The sequence below is a fragment of the Orbicella franksi genome, chromosome 14 (assembly GCF_964199315.1).
Source record: "Orbicella franksi chromosome 14, jaOrbFran1.1, whole genome shotgun sequence".
In the NCBI taxonomy this organism is placed as follows: domain Eukaryota; kingdom Metazoa; phylum Cnidaria; class Anthozoa; order Scleractinia; family Merulinidae; genus Orbicella; species Orbicella franksi.
In genome coordinates this window covers 11,864,506-11,886,954 of record NC_138158.1, presented here as the reverse complement: position 1 = coordinate 11,886,954, position 22,449 = coordinate 11,864,506, and the positions used below count along the sequence as shown (strand labels likewise).

At 38.6% G+C, this 22,449-nt stretch overlaps 1 protein-coding gene, 1 non-coding gene and 1 pseudogene across 2 annotated transcripts; all 3 read left to right on the top strand.

Moving 5' to 3' along the window:
* The first annotated feature begins 1,783 nt into the window (after nt 1-1,783).
* On the top strand, nt 1,784-6,404 carry LOC145467226 (neuronal acetylcholine receptor subunit alpha-7-like; annotated as a pseudogene).
* Nucleotides 6,405-7,330: 926 nt separating this feature from the next.
* Nucleotides 7,331-21,243, top strand: LOC145467225 (neuronal acetylcholine receptor subunit alpha-5-like). The gene is made up of 6 exons (XM_081450780.1): nt 7,331-7,458; nt 17,055-17,214; nt 17,662-17,706; nt 18,204-18,313; nt 19,060-19,298; nt 20,252-21,243. The coding sequence occupies exons 1-6, from the start codon at nt 7,331-7,333 to the stop codon at nt 20,950-20,952; spliced, it is 1,383 nt and encodes a 460-aa protein (XP_081306906.1). The 3' UTR covers nt 20,953-21,243.
* Nucleotides 18,655-18,727, top strand: Trnas-uga (transfer RNA serine (anticodon UGA)). Its single transcript has one exon. It is a non-coding gene; the product is annotated as a tRNA-Ser (tRNA).
* Nucleotides 21,244-22,449: the final 1,206 nt, after the last annotated feature.

Below are 22,449 nucleotides of genomic sequence, written 5' to 3'. Positions count from 1 at the left end.
AGGTCAGCACATATCTGATTTATGAACACATAGTTGATCATCATCGTAGTTATACACACAACTTGTAACTGTAAAAGAAAAGCCTGAAAAAAATCCACGATATTGGTGTAGTGCTCTACCGACTGGGCTATCAAGCCGTCTGGGAGCTGGTCACTTTGTCACTCACAAAGTGACCAGCTGCCAGATGGTCATAGGCGTACGGGCCGGGGACACTGGGGGTGGGGGAGCTGCAGTTCCCCCAAAATTTGGGCAAGTCAGTTTTTTGGGGCAACAAGAGAAATTTGGGCCTCTGGTTTTTAAGAAGTTTCCATTTGTTTCAAGAAATTACAATGCCACTAACAAACAGACAAACAGATAATAACAGACAAACAGACAAACAGATAATAACCTTAGTTAGTAGTATTTTAATTCTTGTTTTAGTTTTTAATCTTAGTTAGCTTACCGCATAGTTTTTTGTCCTTTTTATTGTATTTTAGATTTTAATGTATTTTAAAGGTTTAACATTTATTTTCTCAGAGGACCCTCCTGAAAACCACCTTATGGTGATTGGAGGCCTCCTCTTAAAATATTATGTATTATTATTATTATTTATTATTAATCAATATACAATAAAATGGCACTCAATACTCAAAAGTAGTGGGAGTCAGCATTTTCTTAACACCTCTTATTTTTTCGTGTCTCACATTGTCACTAAACAAAAGCTTTATTTTTGTATTAATCCAGACATTTTTTCATTCTCAATGCCCAAGGCGTCCCTCGTCATGGTGCTGTCAGAGATTGAGGTCACGTTCAGTGGAAATGACCAGGAAGTACTCTGTGCTTTGGTAGAAGCCGAGCAGAAAATGTAGCGAGTTTTTTTCGTGAGCGCGGGTTCCACTCACGACTGTTTCAGAAATACTGCAGACAATGCATGAAAACGAACTATTTGATATGTTGCCAGAGTATTCCAATGTGGTGAATATCCTAGTAGTGATACCTGCTGCATCGTGTTCTGCAGAGCGCAGATCATTCAGTGCGTTGCGCAGAATGAAAGCCTGCCTTCGCAACAGCATATGGGGCAACAGCGTGTCAGTAACATCGCACTGACCAACGTTGAAAGGGAATATGCCAACTCTGTACCAAACAATGACATGGATCCAAGTATTGATATTTTCGGCCGTCGCAATGGCAGAGACAATTATTTCTTTTAACGTGATCTATATGATAGATTCATGTACAATTCATTCATATACAGTTATGCAGGCCAATGGTAGTGAACCCTGTGACCCTCGTTTGTGCTCGATTGTCTTGTAGAAATTTGGGCAAAGTGATTCCCGCCCCCTCCCCCTTCCCCGTCTCCTTGAAAAAAATTTCACGTTCGCCTATGGTTTGATGGCTCAATTGGTAGAGCACTGCACCGGTTTCGCAGAGGTCATAGGCTCGAGTCCCGTACAAGCCTGATTTTTTTTTCAGGCTTTAATTTTACATTTACTTAAGTCGTGTGCATAACTGCGATGATCATGTCTTCGTATCTTTCTCCGCAGTTCAAATATATGATCTTTCATATATTCACTTTTACACATCTGATCTGTTAAACCTTTTTAACAGAAATATGGTCACATTAGCACTTAATATTAGACCCAGTTCATACGTCGCATTTCTCCCGTGTCGAATTCAATTCAATTAAGTGTAGCAGAAATGCGACTGTGGATTCATACGTCGCATTTGTGTCGCACTTAATTCGGAATTTATACTATCGGATATGTCGGCCAGCGGAAGATGTTTTAAACGTAGAGTATTCAATATGGCGGACGAAGACACTGAGCGAAGAAGGACTTTAACTTTGCGAAAAATTGTCCGCCAATGGAACGAGAAGGAAAAGGCTGACAACCGAGCAGTATGTGTTGCAATATGTTCAGGTTACATTGGGTCGAGAATGGCCAAGTTTCTTCTTTTTCTTTGGCGGGAAAATACTTACGCATGCTCAATACATTAACGTAATGTATGCATTAGATTCAAATTAAAACCTTTAGAGCTGGCTATCAAACTATACCAATAATTTTGAAATACGAATTGTCTAATTTTTCATGACAAAATTTGTACAGTAGATAGTTTGACATGTAAACACCAAAATCGTGTCCAAGAAGTTTTTGTTTCGAAACAAACGTTTTTTCCGCGCTTTGGGTCAGGAAACTGAGGAACAAAGTAAATTCTAGTTAGCGACAAACAAAATTTGTCTTGACTTGTAGCTTTCAAGAGGTGATTCAGACGCTCGTATTTAGAGGTCATGAAAACTCCGACAATTAATTTTACAAATTTTTTCAAAATTCTTGTAGTTTGGTAGCCAGCTCTATAAGCTTTGGTTTGATATAGGGTCTAGGAATCTACAGTTTAAACTGGACGCACTACATCGCTTAGACGTTAGACACCTCTGAAGTTAACGGTAACATTAAATTACGTCGGATATTCATTTTGATACCAGATAAACTCCTTCTCCTGTTTCAGCAGACCTCACTTTTAAATCGATGCCAACTTCAATTCATTGTTACATGTAAAACATTAAAGAACGTACTGGTTCAATCTATAAAGCTTCAGTTTTTATATTTCACTTCTTTTCAACCAGCAGCTGATTGAGTCCTGATTGTAGTTGACATAATTGACAGAGCCTTTTTGTTCAGTTTCGTAGGTTCTTTTCCTTGCTCAGCTGGGTTCATATATATCTTAAACGTTCGGTGAGAGTCCTGAAGGGTGAATGTTTGTGATTCTCAGTTCCAGTGACCCAAGTCCCATTTTCGTAGTGAAAAAGCCGGACAAATTTCAGGTCCTATTTTGCCTTTATAAGCCCCTGGGTCGGCGAGCTTAGGAACAGTCTAAAATTGCGGAAATGGTGGGAAATCTTCGACAGATGTTTAGAAGCTGTTCCAAGTTTGTTTGTTCATAGCAACTATCTCGTTTGGACTTTACTCTATCACCTTTAAAAATATTTTATATTTGTCTAAAGTGGTGACGATAGAATCAACTTAGCTGAAGGACATCGCAGTCAATTATAAAGGAAAATGTGTTTGGAGTAGACCAGCAACGTTTAAAGTCAATTGCACAATACAGATCCAGGACTGGCCTTTTGACAAGCAGAAATGTGAACTCGCATTTGGTTCGTATACCTATGGAAAGAACCTAGTATTGGTAGCGTAGCCTAGTTGCTTGTTTGGTTACATCAGGGGCTCGGTTACATACTTTTATTTTGGCCTCAAAATCTTGTTATTGTCCTTTTACATCGTTAAGATCACGTGACACTTTAAGCTATAACAATCAATGGATCAATTTTAAGTGGTCGGCAATAAAAAGAATAAATTTGTATTAAAAAGTCTAAAAAACAGTTACAATGAACTATTGTTGAGAATTAAAATATATACAATATTAAAAAGGTTAAAATAAAAAAAATTATCCAAGAAATGTATCTTTCCAAGGACTCTCATAGCCCCTTATGGCTCATTGTTGCAAGGTTTTCCTTGAAGGCTTCATAAGGATCGATTTTTCTCGTGTCGTCGGGAATCGAGATCAATCATAATATTACTGTGGTAAGAACCACTGTTCTGTTGTTCTGTTCGTATAGCGTGCATGGTACAGACACTTGTTGAGTGCTTAAATCTCGCCTGTAGCTGAGCCTAACTAGATATTTCAACACACAGTAAACGTTTTCAAAAAGTTTTTTTTTTTTTTTTAAAGTGTTTGAAACGTTAAACTTGATATATTTTTTTTTTACTTACAACACTAACTCTATTTACATTATATTGCTCTAATTATTTACACTATTTAAATTACAATAACTAAACGACTTAGATTACTAACAAATACAGTTACACGACTTACACAATTAAGAAATACAGTGACGACAAGGGGCAAAGAAAAAAAAAACTGAGAAGAAAAATAGCTAGTTATCATTACAGCTTGAGGTTGTAGTACAGAAACATAAAAAACAGACCAAAGGCATGTGGTACATTAAAAGTAAAATGAGTTATGCATCTGACAGGAGATTAGAAATAGATTAATGGGTAGGAGATAGATAACCCTACAGAAAATATAATCTAAAATATTAATTAAATCCTCATATATATCCTGTAAGAGGTTTCCATTTCTTCGTGTCTCCACTTTTTGTTTCTATCTCATATTGTGATTTTAGTGTGCATATGAAAAGCGTAAGATTTGGATGATCATCTTTTGTTTTAGCGAGCCATATGTGATATCGTGCTAAGAGAAAGCAGTAATTTATAAGAAGCGCAAATTGAGAGATATCTGGCCTCAGACCCAAAGCAGTAATATTTGTCAAAGCGTAATCTCTAGGAAGTAAATTTAAGTTTTTCAGCCATTCAGTAAGTTTATTCCAAAAGTGAGATGTTTGGCAGCATGACCAAAAAAGATGAATTATTGACTCAGAGGAGGTGTGACAAAAACTGCACTTTTCATCGCCCTGTAGACCTATTCTAAATAGAAAGTTATTGGTTGGTACACGTCTATGTAAGAATTTAAACTGAAACTCTATCAGCTTAGTGCTCTTTGTGCATTTTCTAGCTAAAAGATAGGCAGCATTCCAATTTATGTTGTCATTTATTGGTAGGCCACAATCCTCTAGCCACTTCTTTGGACTTGACTCTGGGGTTAAACTCTTGTTACTAATCAGTTTTTTATATATTATTGTAGTCGCTTTTTTGACCTGCAAAATTCTTGTTGTAAGTGGCTCATATTCGTGGTCGGTGTTTTGTAAATCTTGAAAATTAGAACCAGTCCGAAGAGACTTTACAGCCGATATTAATCCGTAGAAGCTGAAGTAGTGAAATCATGATAAGTAGGTTTCAGATAATAAAGCCACGATGTATGTGGTTGTACTGAAAGCACAGAAACATTCTTAGGCTTTACTGGACGGTATTAGTAGACAGTGGGTGTTCTAGGCCTGTTGGCCAGCCTGTTACAAATTCTTCTCTATATCGTAGTTGTCTAGTAAACATTAGAACACGAGGAATAAAGAAACCAGAGACATGTAAAATAGTGCTAAAAAATACTCTAGAACAAGGGAGAAATTCGGAAACACGAGCTACAGGCGAGTTTCCCTTTCGTTTCAAAAGTGTTTTCAAATTCCCGTATTACGAAAGTATAAATTTTTGGTTTAGGCTTAGACTGAACTCGCCCGAGACAATTATATACGTTTTTCCTTGTTTTATGCTCTGATTAATCTTTAGCTTTGTGTTTAACAGACCCCGCGCAGATTCCAAAATGAAAAAAGAGAGAGAGAGAGGTCGAGGAGTAAGATGCCCCATTTAGGTCCTATTCCCAAGGAAATCCCTTTCAAGTCAGTTTTGGACATGATACCCAGTCCTACCGCAGATAATGGTATAAATCGAGCCAACGTCACCACGCGCGTTGTGTCGTTGTTTTTGCGGAGGGTGAAAACGCGTGTAATGCCGTTTGGGCTGCACACGTGAGCAAACTTCAGGATTAGTTATTTCTTGACCTTCCTGAGAAATCCGAAACCGGAACTTGAAAGAACAAGGCGTGAATGGTGGATAAACTCTCTCACTCTTCATCCTTTCTTGGTGAGATGACATGGGTGCCTTTGTTGGTTTGAATTGTGCCTGTTTGTAACTACACTCGTCGCGTTCAACTTAGGGAAATTCCGAAACAAACTGTTTCAACAGTTTTTTTAACAAACAAACTATTTTAACCGTTTGTTTAACAGGTTGACTGAACAAACTGTTTTAACAGTTTTGACAGCCTATGCAAAGTTTACGTTTCTTGTGATTTGCCAGTGCAATTGATCTGATTTTGGTTTACGACGGTCAATTTAATAACGCTAGTTTTGACAGGCAGTGAACAGCTTTGCATATTTTCCATTTTTGCTCGGTTTGTAAAAAGCGGAGACTGGGACATTGAGGACATCACAGCTAAAATATCAGAAACTGACCATGGCGACTGCTGCCCGTTTAACTTCAGTGAGGTTGTATACGCCCTGCAGATGAAACGCCATCCCTTCTGTTACACTAACAGTCCTCGCACTAAGTAGCTTCCTAATTCATGTTGAAAGTGGAGAACGCATCGGCTTTGTTACAACTATTCTGCTCGCCATGACAGTGTTTCTACTTGTTATCCCATCCTATCTTCCAGTGACATCGGACGGACTCCCAATCCTTGGCATAAACCTTGAAATTACTATGATCATTATAGCGCTAGTCCTCTTCGCCAACATTTTCGTTCTGAGGGTTTACTTTATGGAAGGGACGCCTCCAAACTGGACTGGAAAACTCTGTGACTTCTGCAGCGTTAAGAAGAGTAAAAGAGTCAAACGGATTCATGTATCACAGCATGATGGTGCCAACCCAGCAATTGCGAAATCCACTGCGACAATGACCAGTATCGGGGGATATCGATATTAAAGTTCGTGACATTTGACATTGTGTGATGTTTGGTTTAATACTCTCCTTAACAGAGGGGGACTGGGGAAGCCCATCTGTGAGTATTCTGATTGGATATCGATGAGGTCATCGTCCCACGATGCTTTGCACCACCCTATATAGGCTAGACTCGGACCCAAGTCTCTCGGTCTTCATCATGGCCACTTGCCGGACGGACCTTCGTCGTTTAGGATCACAGGACACTGTAAGTATCGAGTTTGAAGTTGCATGACAATTTTGCGTGACCCTAGCGTGATTTGTGTCGCCATGGAAATCCGTGAGACCGATCCCAGTCCTCCGTCGAGGCTGGTGGGCTGTTTTCCAACATGGCCGACTTTCGTGGGCGCCGCCATCTTGAATTCTTAATTCGGCTCCTGATTGGCTGAAATTTGTGGCGGCCATCTTGGATTTGGAAAACAATAGCATCCATTGTTCTTAATTCGACTCCTGATTGGTTACCGCTCATATAAGCGTCTATTACTACTAGCTATTACTATTACTATTACTATTACTACTACTATTACAATAGCATCCTTTGTTCTTAATTCAGCTCCTGATTGGCTGAAATTTGTGGCGGCCATCTTGGATTTGGAAAACAATAGCATCCATTGTTCTTAATTCGACTCCTGATTGGTTACCGCTCATATAAGCGTCTATTACTACTAGCTATTACTATTACTATTACTATTACTACTAGCTATTACTATTACTATTACTATTACTACTACTATTACAATAGCATCCTTTGTTCTTAATTCAGCTCCTGATTGGCTGAAATTTGTGGCGGCCATCTTGGATTTGGAAAATCATCAGCGTCCATTGTTTTCCAAACAATAGCCTATTGTCTCTCTCGGCTCCTGATTGGTTACTGCTCATATAAGCCACCATTACTGCTATGAACGATAAACATGGAAGATTCGTACCTCGGTATGCTCCATGACGATCCGTTCGCACAGTACAACTATTACGGTTCCCAAGTCTACGTTAACGTTCCAGCTGCATCTCCAGGACCAAGCTCTGCTCAATTTGTACATCCGTATGTCCACCCGAGTCAGCCGAGTACAAGTACAAGTGCAAGTTTCACGACTACATGTAATCAAATTGAAAGCGCGCAAGCGATGGTGTTAATTTCCATGTGATTGACACTTGTGGTTAACAAATATTTTGCTGTGATTCAGTGCGCCCACGCTTGATAAATTAAAAATTTGGCAGAGACAAAATTTGTCGAGATTTTTGGAAGGGCCAAACAAATTTTGTCAGTCCAGTGCGTCCGGACCCTTAGCGAGGTGCGCGTTCCGCTCGATTCATTTGCCCGTGGGTTGCACGCTGACGTCAGTTTGTTTATTTGTACTGTCTTTTTCTCGGCAATTTTTTCATCGATATTGATACTTTGTAAAACATAATTTCTATTTTTGTTCTCCTGAAATGTAAATAAATCTGATCTTTCTTCCGGAAATGAGGGATATTATTCCTGTGAGCTACCAAATTTCGAGCTTAAGTTTTTTGCCGGGCCTCCACCAAAGAAATTTGCAAATTTAAGCGAACAGGAGTTGAATCAGTTGCTCTGTAGCAACCTTTTGAGATTAGTAATGCATTGCGGAAATTTTAGGGAGAATTTTCTTGCGATTTGACGACAATAAAATTCAGCACAAGCTTTCTTTGTAACACTTTCCTGGCATGAAAACCATTTAAATGCTTTCGGCTAACAACACTTGAACATGAGAGCTTTAACAAATCTCTGTTTGTGAAGTCTTACTTCCGAAATCCTTCTGTTCCAAAAACGTTAAAGGTAATAGTTTTTCTGAGCTTTAATAAAGGAAGTTTTATCAAACATTGGTAGCCTCTGATGAATTATTTCAGTTCCCGGGTTTTAGTTTTGCTCGAACGCTCGTCGCTCGATCGTGAATTAAACTCTTGAAGAAACACGAAGAAACAGCCGCTCGAAGGAAAGTCTGCATCGTGCACAAGTATAAGCTTACGTTTGTGACATTTGCCTTTAGGCCTCAATCTTCCTTTCATTTAAGCTTATTTTACCAAATAACGAAAGTGACAGAGATCATTTTTGAAAGCCATTCATGTATTTCATGTAAGTTCAGCCTTGGACGCGCAACTCATCAAATTTATAACAAAGTGGAAAGGAAAACGTAACCCACAAACCTGCTATTGAATGAGAGCATTTCAAACAGCTCAAAGCCAGGGGTGTTTGTTCGCTTTCTTCTCCACTCTCGCTTTTAAGAAATGTGTGGTTCCATATTCTTCTTTTCTTTTGCCGAAGAGGCTGTGAAGGACAGAGAGCTCAACCACCAAAAGCTTCATCATGTGCAGTTTGATTTCATTTCTTCGGAAAACTGATCCAAATTTAAGCTTAACCAATTTTTGATAAATAATGGTAATTCAACTGAGTGGAGTACAATTTAATTTGGTCTGAAATCATACGCGTGTGATTTCAAAATCGAACTTGCGCTGCGCGTTCGTTCGATTCGAAATCACAAGTATGATTTCAGACTAAAATTGCACTCCACTCAGTTCAATTGCCACTTTATTAAATCCATTTTGAAATCGCTCAATTTTGTCGCCTTAAAATTTTAGATTTTGGTCGGTTTGTTGCACAACCAAGCATAACCAAGAAACAAGCAGTTCTGAAGTCGGAACGAAAAGAGTCTACTTCATGCATAAAAATTCAATTCTCGTCGCCTGAATCAATGATGGAAGGCCTTTCTTTCTTCTGTGGTTGAGGCTGAGACTTTTCGTTGTCTTTGGAGAAGGAATTTCAAGGTGCATCCTGTGTAACTCTGCGATGGATTTCTTTTGAGTTGTGAAACTCCCTCGAGTCATGGATAATTAACAATTAGATTATGAGCTCGAGATTTCTATGAGGTGATAGTTGATGAGGCCGAAGGCCGAATCAACTATCGCGGATTGCAGCATTTGCATTAGTAGACTAGTAGAATTCTACTAGTATACTAATGCAAATGCTGCAATCTGATTGGCTGAGCTACTCGTATACTATCAGCCATTAGAGTGCAGTGGCTGTCGACCGTCCACAAAATGCGAAGTTTTTATCGTTTTTCTGACGTTTTAGAAGAAAGTTTGCATGTAAATGGATAATTAAAACCCTGAGAAGACTAAAAGAAGGACATTAGTGATTCCTTGACTTTAAAAACTTGAAATTATTGAAAAAACGAGTGCGCGCGCGTAAACAACAACAAATTTACCAAGGACAATTCAATGCGTGCGATTTTGTTAAAGCGTAAAGTTCAATAATGCGTAGAAAGATAATTAGAAACCGTTATTTGCGTTTATTTCAGTTAGAATTCTACTAAAACAATTAGATTATTCGCTCTCGATTCTATGAGGTGTTAGTTGATTCGGCCTTCGGTCTCATCAGATATCACCTCATAGAAATCTCGAGCCCATAATCTAATTGTTAAATAATCAAGTTATCCGAGCTCAAGTGCACGATGCCCTGTGGATAGTTTTCTTTTTCTTTTAAATACCGTTCAGTGCCCCTCTGCATGATTTTAAGGGATTCCAGCTCGTTATCATCTCCGTTTCTTTTTGTGACCTCGGCGTAGAACTTAATACTCAGGACCTTGTCAAGTTCTTGCCGCACCATTTGTTTCAAGATATTTTTCAAGATGGCGGGACTGGCATCAGCTTCGGAAGACGTTCGTTCATTCACTGTTTTGTGGAGCGGGGCGTATTTTGACTATGTTTATTCACAGCGACAGAGTTGAGTTCTTGTGTCGCTTCGTTTGAAACTACCAGAAACCTGGAAACATCTACCTTCTTGAGATGGCTCTGAATTTGTTGTTGTGTGGTTTTCGTTTGTTTATGTTTTGCTGGACTCGGTATCATACGGATCTTGAGCAGATGTTGAAGAAAAATCACCAAAATATTCGTCAAAATGGACACTGAAAGTTGGAAACTTCCATTAAGGTTACCGTAAACCTTCGCGGGTGTCCTTAGCGAAAAAATATTACTGCGCTGTCTTAAAGACAACCACTACAAATTATATATCAATGCAAAGGTTATAGAATGCTCTATTCGATAAAAATTGTTTTGCCTCAATTTTTTTTAATCATAAGGCGAGCGCGACCTAAAAGCGCGAAACGACCGACGTTCCATTGAGCGAATTTATCGGGTATCAAACTCGACCGCATCAACAAAGCTACTGTATTATATCATTCACGAGGCATCAATCATCAAAACCGTGTGGGGGATTTGCGTTTTTCAAAATTGATCTCCTGCAATGGCCTTCGTCGTAAAACGTGTCGCTGAATTTTTGGACATCAAACTTGACAGAAATTTTCCAAAACAACCAATAGGAATATCGACAAACCCTCACACGGTTTTGATGATTGATGCCTCGTGAATGATATAATGCAGTAGCTTTGTTGATGCGGTCGAGTTTGATACCCGATAAATTCGCTCAATGGAACGTCGGTCGTTTCGCGCTTTTAGGTCGCGCTCGCCTTATGATTAAAAAAAATTGAGGCAAAACAATTTTTATCGAATAGAGCATTCTATAACCTTTGCATTGATATATAATTTGTAGTGGTTGTCTTTAAGACAGCGCGGTAATATTTTTTTTCGCTAAGGACACCCGCGAAGGTTTACGGTAACCTTAAAGTAGGTCTTCAGCCTGAAGAAGTTCAAAATCGTCATTCAAAAACTGAAATTAATTAAATTCGTCAATTGTTTTGGGAAAAAGCAACTATAACAAAGTTTTGGCAATAATAGTTGCAAAATTCGCCACACTGGCTTTTTGCCTTTCATTTTCCTGAAATTTTATTGGTTACTTTAATCTAACCTTGAAATCTGATTGGTTATTTTGTTTTACTGTCCCATTCTCATTGGCTGAGAAAAAGAAGCGATTTAGAGCAAAAAATAGTGCGATTCGTGAATAAATCGCACCACTGAGAGCCAACCAGATTGCAAGGATAACCAGTGATTTCAAAATGGATTTAATAACCATTATTTATCTCATAAAAGTTTTGTTTACTGGTTTCGTTAAATTCGAGACAAGCAATGGTTTCTCGTACCTGTTCAATGCCTTGACAAGACTTTTTTGTACGTTATGTTTCGCCCAGTCAGGTAAAATATTACCTTAATTCTCAAAACTTTCCGCCATTTTAAAACACAGAGGGAAAAACTTTGAAAAGATGACGTCAGTCGTGCGTCTGTCCCCAATAGATCATAGACGAGAACCAATCAAAATGCGAAAATAACTTGGGTTATTATATAATAAACAATTCGATTATGAGCTCGAGATTTCTTTTTACAAGAACTGTCTAATTTCTCGCGCGCTGATTGGCTCATTTTTATCATCAATAAGAAGAGTACAGACGGATAAAATTTTAATTTATACAACCTTTCAAGTTCAACTTTCAGCTGTCAAACTGTCAACTTTTTAACCAATGAGATTTTATGGCCTTTTTTAAGTAGCCAGTCAAAAAGCGGGAAAAGCTATTGACAACGTTCGCGTCATTTTGAATACATTTCACTTATCATTGTTTACGGCAAGTTTACGGCGTCTTTTCTTCTCATTTATTCCCGGCATTTGACCATTTTGGGGTCTTATTATTGTAAAAAACAAATTGGCGTCATAACATTGTCATAGTTTACTGCGGAACCAATCGCCTGCGGCTCGTGTTTCCACGGCCACTTTGACAATGTTATGACGCAATTTATCATCAATAAGTGGACAGACGCATAAAAAACTGACGTCAATTTGTTAAATCCCTCGTCAACTATCGCGTGATAGAAATCGAGAGTGAATAATCTAATTGTTTTAGTATAAATCTACTATTCGTTCAAAACTTAATCTAAATCCTCTTCACAGACCCTTCGAAAACGCCAAGAAGCGGCCGTCATTTTGTTAACAAGGGCACACTGCTACGCTACTCACTATCTATCACAGAATAGATAGTGAGTAGCGTAGCCAATCAGAGAACGGCATTCATGATAGAACGCTAGTAGATTTATACTAAAACTCGATAGCTGCATGCTGCACGCTTACCATTTCTTAAACAGCCCTTTTCTGTACAGAAGTTCAATGTGCATAAGAGGTAAGTTTTTACACAGTCAGACCCCTAAAGTGGCCACCCTCGGGGAAATGGGAGGTGGCCGCTTAATAGCGGTTGGCCCCTTCATGGGGGTTTGCTTACCTTGAATAGTTTTCGTCGATTTCTCAGTGAACATGGGGTCACTTCAACTCTTCAAGACCATTATGATAAACTTGTGTTTGAATATTTTTATCACTTCTCGCCTTCTATTTTGGATTCTTATCTACCATCGCCTTTTCCAAAACAAAGTGAATTTACGCGTTTTTAATATTGGATGGACGTTTAATAGGGGTAAAGACAATAGAAAGACCCTCATCGGGACGACCAAGAGGTGGCCGCTGGGGGCCGGTTAATTGGGGTTGTTATTTATAGTACTGCACTGACACATGTGATATGCTCCTGGTTATCGTTTGGATGAAAATCAGGGTTTTGACAGCTGTGCATAAAAAGGGCATATTTCAGGTAGATCGTCGCCTTAACGCACAATTTTTTGAGGGCCGTTCGCGCGACAGCCTATAGCGGTCTATACCCTGTGACCAGCCCTATGGCTGAGACATACGATTTATGTTGACGTTATCTTTCTCTTAATCACTGCGCACATTTACGTTTTGTTTTGTGTTTGTTGTGGTTACACGTCAATAATCTTACCCTATTGTGTTTGTTCATTAAACCTTGGCCCTTATCCTGAGTGACCTTGATTCCCACGTCACTGCACAACATTGTTATATCATTTATTTTGACGAAGCCTTGTGATTTGTACGACATGATTACATGAGCTCTTTTTCTGACCCTTAGTGACAACTTTCAGAATCGTAAAATTCATTTTACATGCATCTGACGTAACAGCGAAACGTTGTACACAGGGGGAGTCAATTTGCACAACAATGGAAAAATTAGTAAAACCTTTGCATGCATGAGAAACGACGCAGTTCTGTCAAGCGTATCAACATTAAAGTTCAGTGAACGAGGCTGTAAAAATCTTTCGAAAACTTTCAGTGCAAAGATGGCCCACCTCCTGGTTATTCTGTTTTTGCAAGGATTATTTGTAAAAAGTAAGTATATCAGAGATTATTTCATTAATTTCGTATTTATTGGCTGTTGAACTGGTTCGATTATTTATTTTTCCGCGTGCCGTGCATGATCATGCACCTCTATACCGATTACGCTGACAAACTGCTAACTGAGATTCACTTCCTCAACATTATAGGTTTTATATCTTCGCTGCGTTTAAATCACTCTTTTCATTCCGGGTTTTTACTCTTTTAAATGAACTCACCGATACACACACAACAGACAGTCACGATTAAGCCGGACATGTCTCGAAGGAATAATTGTTCAGTTTGTCTTAATCTTTGTATTACTTGTTTTAAAATGTTGTTTAGTAACAGTCTTGTTGCTCGTTACCGATTTATAAATACTCCGGCTAGGCACGAGAAAGTAATCAAACTCTAACCTGGCTGGCCTGTCTTAGAGCTTCGGTGTTTTCAGTGAAAACAAAAGAGAAAGACAGAAACACCGAAGCTCTAAGACACTTCAGCTTGCGCTGTTAATTTAGCATCATTGTAACTGAGCATTTTCACTTCCAAGAGCGGCTAAATTCACGTGTAGAAAACTTTATATTACGACATGAAAGTACCAACTTTGTTGGGGTGAAAAGGATAAACGTGTATTTTACAAAAAAAATGAGTTATAATTTGCATAACAATATATAACGGGTGTTAAAGCGACCTTTTTGGGGAATTAGCAGATCATTCCAACATTCTCTTATTTAATTGCTCACTTTTAATTTCCAATGATCTCCTTTCAACTTCTGCTCTTGACAAACTTCATTCAACTCTGATCATTACAACTCCGATGCGTAGGTTTGGCCCGCGCGCTTTTATCTGGATCACACCCGTGCTGTCAATCAGCTGTCTAATCCGTCAAATTCGGAAATCAACGCTGATGTCAGTACATGCGCAGTGCTCTACTAGCATAAATGCGGCTGTGCCGTATGTCACCCTAGGTATGCACCTTCGCAGAATTTACTTAGTGAAAAATCTTTTCATTCCTGAGTTTCCACTATCAAGCGTAGGGAGTATGATCCAAATAAAACAGCACGTAAAATATATAAATAATCAAGAATAAGTTTAGAGAATAAAATCAAGGAAAGGTGCCAAGGTCTCCAATAAAAGTTGTTGTTGAAAATTCTGTACGACTAAAGTGTTACAAGAAATAGGTTTGCAAACTCCCAGCTTCGTGGGCGGGATTTCCAGTTAGAATTATCCATCTCATTAAGTGAACGTGCTCTTGGTACAAACACACTCTAACGAGGTGCCGCTGCTATTGCAAAGAGTCTTTTCTTTATTTGGGTCGAAGTGTGAACCAGGAGTAAAGTAATTAACCATTGCTATCAAACTCCCTGAAAAGATCAGTAAAAAGAGCAAGGTTTGACTGAAAAATTGGACAGGAGACTAAAAATAAGTGAAGGAGTCTAAAACGACTAATTCCAAAAAGAGCGCTTCCAAATCTAGATTTCAATTTTTATTTCATTTTCTCGATCGACACCTGCGAGTAAACAAACGAGTTGCTGGACAACGCAGCTGAACCGAAGACATGTAGTGTAGTAACGGTGCTCGCAGAAATCGGCTAACAAATTATTTAAGTAGATACTGCATTCAAAATAGTTAAGTCACACGGTACCATTTCCAGTGCAACAACAGCCAAGTAATTTACACATATTTCGCTAAAGAACTAGTTCCTAGGAAACGCAGCACCTGCGTATACAACAACAACAATAAGAGAAGACAACATTTGATCAGCTAGACAAGGAGCAAGTCCGTAATGTCACTGTATCCCTAACACCTAAAATATTCCAAGATTATATTTCGAATGACCCAACACCTATTTCTTTAAACATCACCATTACCTTTTTACCCATTATTAATCACGAATATATATGGTTGGGAATTTATATCTTGCTTGCATTTTTGTTTTACACGGGTGAAATCAAATTGCGCTTGCGCCTCATTTAAGCGCAGTGTTCCGAACTAAACTTTAGTTCAGGCCATTTTGTTATCATGGCCATCCTTCTCATTATTCTTTGTCTGCAGGGATTTTTCACAAAAAGTAAGTATAGAGTTCATCATAATTCCTCTGTTACAATACAGATTTCATCGCCAGTTTCAAAGCTGGACTGATTTTCTCGCGGTGAAGAAAATTCACCACGAGCAACCAATTCACATATGTTATTAGACAGTCTTTTCGGTGTATTTTTTACATGAATATATGGCTTAAAAATATATTTTATAAAAATTATTGCGCTGTATTCTATAAAAAAATTCAATTGCTGTGTTATTTTTTTATAAGTTTTCTACTTGTAAGTGGTACAAGCGTCTGAATAAAATCCTTCAATATCCCGATATATTACAGTGGTTGAACTTGAAATCACCTGCTTGAACTACACATAGGAGATAGACCCAAGATAAACTTGTTAAAGCCAGATTTTCTTTGCAAAGTAAATACGAAACATTTTCTGGTAATCACGCAATGGCATCTCGATCCTCAGGTCCTTCTTATTTCTGGCAAACCAAAACTTTACATGGTGGAATACTTAGTTTTTCTTACATCTGGCCTGTATCTCAAGAACCACCACCATTTTCTCTGCTGGTTAATGATTTCAATCATGATTATAATTTCGAATGGGAACGTGTTAATGGCAACTTTTCGTGCTGCTCTTTCGTTAGTACTTTTGTTATCTAAATCGGGAATTCCTTTTAGATCTAATCACTGTAAGAGAACACGGCAGGTGAAAACGCCTTGGATTTCTATCAAATATCAATAGCGAAAGAATTTTTCCGTGGGTTTTCGTTTAAATTTTGCTTGGATTACTAAATTATCCATGAGTACTGGCTGCGAGACAGAGCTTCTCTTCTGCTTGAACGAGCGGGGAATTCAGTTATGCCAGTAATATTGGACGAATGCAAAAAGCCTCCGTCAGTTTAGTAAAGACCAGTAAATGTAAGAATATTTCATTTGTTCAGTTGTCCAAATAAGTTATTGGGGCAACACTGAAAAAATTTACTTCAGTATCATGCAGCACCCATTTATCAATTTATGGATGCCCACAGGAGGTTTTTAAATACGTACGGAGCGTAATTTTAAAATTATAAAATTTAGTCGCTCGGGGTCGCTCGAGGTTTCCGTTGTTTAGTATAAACTGATGAGCCCTTTTCATAAATTACTGAACTGAAGATATATTTAATTGATGAAAAGTTTGCTGATTTTAAAGCACTATCTAACTAAAACAGAAAATGCCAGTTATCTTCCTTCCTACTTGAACAAGAATTGAAGGATTTGGTTGTCACATCAGTCCTCTTCGTTTTCAGTGGAGTTCGATGCGACAGCTTGCCTTTATTGTTGCCAGTTTGTCTGTAGCTCGTCACTTTGTTTGTCATTTTGTGAGTCATGAAATAAACAACTAATCGTAAGGAAGCTCCAGCGATTTGTTGTCGATTGAAGTGTTTTAAGCTTATGCTTACTGAGAGCGCTTTTTACGATTCTATTTGTTATCGATTAACTCCAGTCTATTTTTTAAAGGCATTTTTGGGTCATCTAACCTCTCATTTGAACATCAAATCCGCCTACGACTTCTGACTGACTACGACAAGCAAGTCCGACCAGTTTTAGGGAATAAGACCGTGGAAGTGTCGTTTTCTATGAAGATCAGCAGACTTGTTAAAGTGGTGAGTATAGTCAAATGGATCAATGGCATGTCTATTGACTAAGGGATAAGCTGTTGTTAACCAGGGCCAGGTTTGAGCTCACTCAGGATTAGCGAGAATTTTTATTCAAGATTTGTAAGTTTTCGGTGAAGCTTTTTGGTTATACTGTTTGTCCTTCAGTTTTGAATTTAAATAATCTCAAACTAGACCAAATATAGGCAGTGAAGAACCGGCATTTTTATAGAAGAAAAATTAATATTTCGGTTAACTTTTAATCTTGGGTTAGCGTTAACCGGCTTTCAAACAAGTCGGCCAATTAGTACTGATAATTATTGGCTGAGCGTTTGCGTCTGCTAGGCTGAAGAGTTGTATCTCAGGGCAGTTGTCGACGTTTCCCTTAGCCATTTCTTTTCTCCGTGGACTTGTGCTCCTGATTTCACTCTGTTTTGTCGTTTGTTTGTATCACAGGATACGAAAGAACAAATAATTATTTTGGATACATGGATAATACAGGTATGCAATAAGTTACATTGCTGCATTACTGATACGTTTTAATCTACAAATCTTGAAGTGGAGACTCGATGGAGACTGATTTGACCATTTAAGCATATTAGCTAGCTGAAATGAAAGTCATTAACTTCTGGTCACATCATCTAGAAACCAGGAAGTATAACGCAGAGACAGACAACTGCAAACTGTTTTAGTTGCCTGTCAGACCTGTTACACACCAACCTGAAAAAATATATTAGCAAAATTTCGTTGAATTCTCTCATTTTCAATTCGTATGCGCTGCTTCTCTTAGAGGAATATTCAGACTGAACGCCGGCTCTAATTAACGTTCAACCAGGTTGAACGGGTTTGAACCGAATTCCGTTATTTCTGAACCCAGGTCATACTTATAGTTCATGAACAAAGGGCTGGCTACTCAGGTTTATATGGTTGTATATAACACTACGTAACTCAAATCGAAATAAGACTTTTCTTATTCAAAGTTGTTTTGGTTTCCACAGACGTGGAGAAATGAATTCCTTGTATGGAACTCGGATGATTATGGAGGAGTATCTCGAGTACAGTTTGTCCCGGACGAAATCTGGGTGCCGGACATTTCTCTTTTCAATAAGTAGGTGTTTGTAGATAAAAGAAATTGTGGCTGATATTTGTATTGAGCCAGTTTGTTAAAGATTTGAATGTTTTTATGGAACAAAATATGTACTTGAAATAAATGTGCACACAATGATGTAAATAATAAAAAAATGCGTTTGTAATAAATATGTATGTATATAATGTCACTATCTACTGAGTCATTCATTTATGATGTCCAAAATTACGAGAAAACAAACGGGAAGTCTTAAAATTGTATCTTACTTCAGTAAAAAAAACAAAAAACATAAAAGAACTAAGAAATAACCGTCCTCCAGTCGCAAACAAAACACCCACAAAAGAAGAGTGGCTAAAGTAGGAGGCAGCGTGGCCGAGTGGTTAGGGCGCCGGACCTGAAATCCGGAGGTCGCGGGTTCAAGTCCCGCTCTGACCACTCAGACGGAGTTGTTTCTAGGTAGACCCTAGGTCAACTCCTCGGTCATGCTTGTAAATAGCCAACTGGTCTGCCTCCCTCCAGTTGGGATTTTTAACCATGTTATGTTCATTTGCATTATTTGTTTCATCATTTAACTTAATTGGCCGTGAAAAGCCACATTGGGGGAGTGGTCAAGTAAGATATGTTATTATTATTATTATTATTATTATTATTATTATTATTATTATTATCATTATTATTATTATCATTATATTTGTTGTTGTTATTATTATTATTATTATTATTATTATTATGTCAAAGTAAGTTCACAAACCTGTTGTTGATTTCAGTGGTGATGACAGCGTTACTCTAGCCGGAGGACGAACAAAATTTGTCACTGAGGTGTCCGTGGATAATACCGGAATGAGTGTGTGGAGTGGACCAGCTACATTTAAAGCCAACTGCAAATTAGAAATCGGTAACTGGCCATTTGACAACCAGACCTGTGAAATGGGCTTTGGTTCATACACATACGGAATTGGCAGGATGGACATCAAACTATTTAAAGATACAAGTGGTGAATTTACCAGTGAGTAATTCGAATCATGTAAGGTTGCTTTGAGTAAATCATGATATCTGCTTCTCGTCTCTCAGCGACCCAGACAGTTAAACAATCAGTCAATCACGCATTTCATCTTTTCAGGCCCTTCTGTCTTTTCAGTTTGTTTGTACAAAGTATAAAGTGGAACCTCCCCTTACGAGACATCCCAGGGACAATGAGAAGAACCCCCGTAAGAGAAGTGTCTCTGTACTAAAAGAAATCTATAAGCATGCAGCTTGCGGCGACAAATGTTTTGTGTCCCTCTGAAGGAGAGTCAACTCTGGTGTACGCAATAGCGGAAAATGACCCAAGTTTTGGTTGAGGAGTGTCATATATAACGTATATCCCTATAAACTTTTTAATAAAAAGGTTTCCAGTTTCTTTTCATTTGTAATACACATTTTACTTTGATACATAGTTATACAATATAGGTCAAAATAGTTTACAAACTAGTAAGTATGACTGCAGAATAATTAAGTATGTCCCCTCAACATGTCCAAGTTATTCGTTTTAACGACAGTAGAGCATTAAACATTTGCGTGTAGGGACTTGAAATATCCACAATCCCGTAATAGCGGGAGCTCTTTCTAAACCTTTATTTGTAGTTTCGGCTGGTTCAACCCCTATTAAACGGCCACCCTCGGGGAAATAGATAGTGGGCGCTTAAAGACGGACTGGCCGTCTAATAAAGGTAAAAACAATAGAAAAGCTCTTATCGGGACTTTGATTACCGGGCGCCTAATAGGGTGGCTGTTTAATAGGTAGCCGCTTAATAGGGGTTCGACTGTAGTTTGGGATGGGGATGTAGCTTCTATCCGTAATAGCAAGGTGTTCATAATAGCAGGGAGTCCACAAGGCCAGAGTTGACTGTAAGGGTATTCAAAGGTAGAGGTTCCCTCGCAGCCACCGTGTGTAAAATCATACGTGTTGTTCATTTGCAGATCGGTTTGTCACAAACGGTGACTGGACGATAGACGAGATCTCCACAAGATTAGAATTAACAGATCACGGTGACTGTTGCCCATTTGATTTCAGCGAGGTGGTTTACACGCTAAAAATGTCACGGAAGCCTTTATACCACTTGTTTTATCTGACCATTCCCAGTATAATGCTTATGTTTCTCGCCCTTCCAAGCTTTTTAATTCCAGTGGAGAGTGGAGAGAGAATTGGCTTTGTCACCACCATGCTTCTTGCTATGACTGTCTTCTTGCTTCTAATCCCGTCTTTCCTCCCTGAAACGTCCGATGGTGTTCCAATCCTTGGAATAAGTTTGCAGGTCACTTTGGTCATCATGGCATTGGTCCTGTTTGCCAATATTTTCGTCCTGAAGGTCTTTTTCATGGAGGTCACTCCCCCAGAGTGGGTGCAAAGCATTTTCAACATGTGCAGGAAAAAGAAAAGCGTTCAACGAATACATGTAGCTAGCTCAGACGTTCAGCCGCCATCCATGAAATCTCGCACGTCCGTGAATGCAATTGAACTGTCCCCATCTACTAGCGTAAGCACGCCCAGGGGTTTGCAAGAGGAAGAACAGCAAGTAACATGGCAAAAAGTGTCCGTCAAACTTGATCATGTGTTTTTTGTGTTGTTCCTTGTCTGTGCTGTGATTTCTTATTGCATAATTTACATTTCAAAGGTATAATGAGCTTTTTCCAAAATGATGAACACAGAAATCTCCTGGGCTGGGTACTTGGGCAAGGTATTGCCGGTTAAGTACTGCTAGCCTCTTTGAGCCCCTAATCATTATGGTCTATTATGCAACCAATTATGGCCAAACATAGATCTCATCTCAGTCACCTTTTTGCAAGCCTAAACGACAGCATCCTTATTCAATAACTTTCCATGACGTTTTGTTTACGGATTTGGTGAATGATTTTTTTTAACACTACTTTTCTTAAATCGTGTTTAAGTTTCCCCGACTCCCAGGTACAATTACACGAGTCCTCTAGTAATAGTTATCAAAACTGCAACGAAAGGTCAAAAGTTGTCCTTACATTTATGAAAATGTGGCAACCGTTGATGATGTTAGGTGGTGAGACTGTTCACAGTTTCTATTTTACAGTGTCAGTTTTTGGAGACTGGATGAGAAGGATGTGGACAGTCAAACAGGTGTCCCAATGAAGAAAGCCATAAACTAAGGGTTTTGGTATTTTTGGTATACAGCTAATTACTCAGAAATTGTAAGTGTTTATCTGTGTTTATAAAGCCTAATGTTAACTCACCATTCAAGACGGTAAATAACCCACGTGTAAGAACCTAGTGGTTTGAGAACCTGTTGGCAGAAATGTGCCATTTTAATACCTAAAAATATAAGAACCTGTTTAGCTAAGCAAGATCAAGCAGGCTCTGATATGTACGTGAGTTACAGTTAAATTATGATAAACATTCTATCCAAGGAGTGTGACTGAGATTGCGAATTTATATCACGAGAAAATGCATAACACAGTTGTGAATAAATACTGTATATTCAAGGATCAAACCCAAGTTTATTTATTTTTTCTGGTAATCAACAACCATATCTTCTTCATAGAAATTAAGAACCTAATTAAGAACCTACTTAGCCTAAATTGCCAATAGCCACCCCAAAATACAAGACTATTTTGCCAGACTTCAAAAAATGTAGGTTCTTGCACACGGGTTTTTACTGCAATTGAAGTCAAGAGTTCTCTGCAATATCAATGGATCGATTGTATCCCGATGTAAACAGAAAACACCATAAAGCAATGAAATGTGGTATGATGTCTAACAGGTTCTTGCTGCCCAACTTTTCATCCAATCTAATGTCGCGGGTATAAAGCGCGTCATAGTACAATGTAGAGCTAGTGAGGGATCGTTTGATGGTATCCCATATTTAATAGGTAGAAGGATCAAATTCCTGATACACGACCGAGGAGGATAACAAGGGCGTATCCACTGCGGATGTAAGTTATGTTCCGGAATGGAGCCCGTGTTCCTCACCCAAAAGTAGACAACTGGAAGGATCCAAAGGGGATACAAGCTATTTTCTATCCTTGCTTAGGATTTAAATGGAAGCTTCAGTCCCCCCCCCCCCCCCCCCAGACAAAGTTTCTTTTAAGCTGTTATTATCTCCATAAAAACACATGTCTCCTCTTCCCATTTTTTCGTTCATAAGTCACTA

Bases quoted from the DNA above. Each gene is read 5' to 3' on its own strand.
- LOC145467225 (XM_081450780.1), top strand. From the start codon at position 7,331: ATGGAAGATTCGTACCTCGGTATGCTCCATGACGATCCGTTCGCACAG. The intron at 7,459-17,054 runs GTATGTCCACCC...GATTAACTCCAG, and splicing joins TCTGCTCAATTTGTACATCC to TCTATTTTTTAAAGGCATTT. The intron at 18,314-19,059 runs GTAGGTGTTTGT...TGTTGATTTCAG, and splicing joins GACATTTCTCTTTTCAATAA to TGGTGATGACAGCGTTACTC.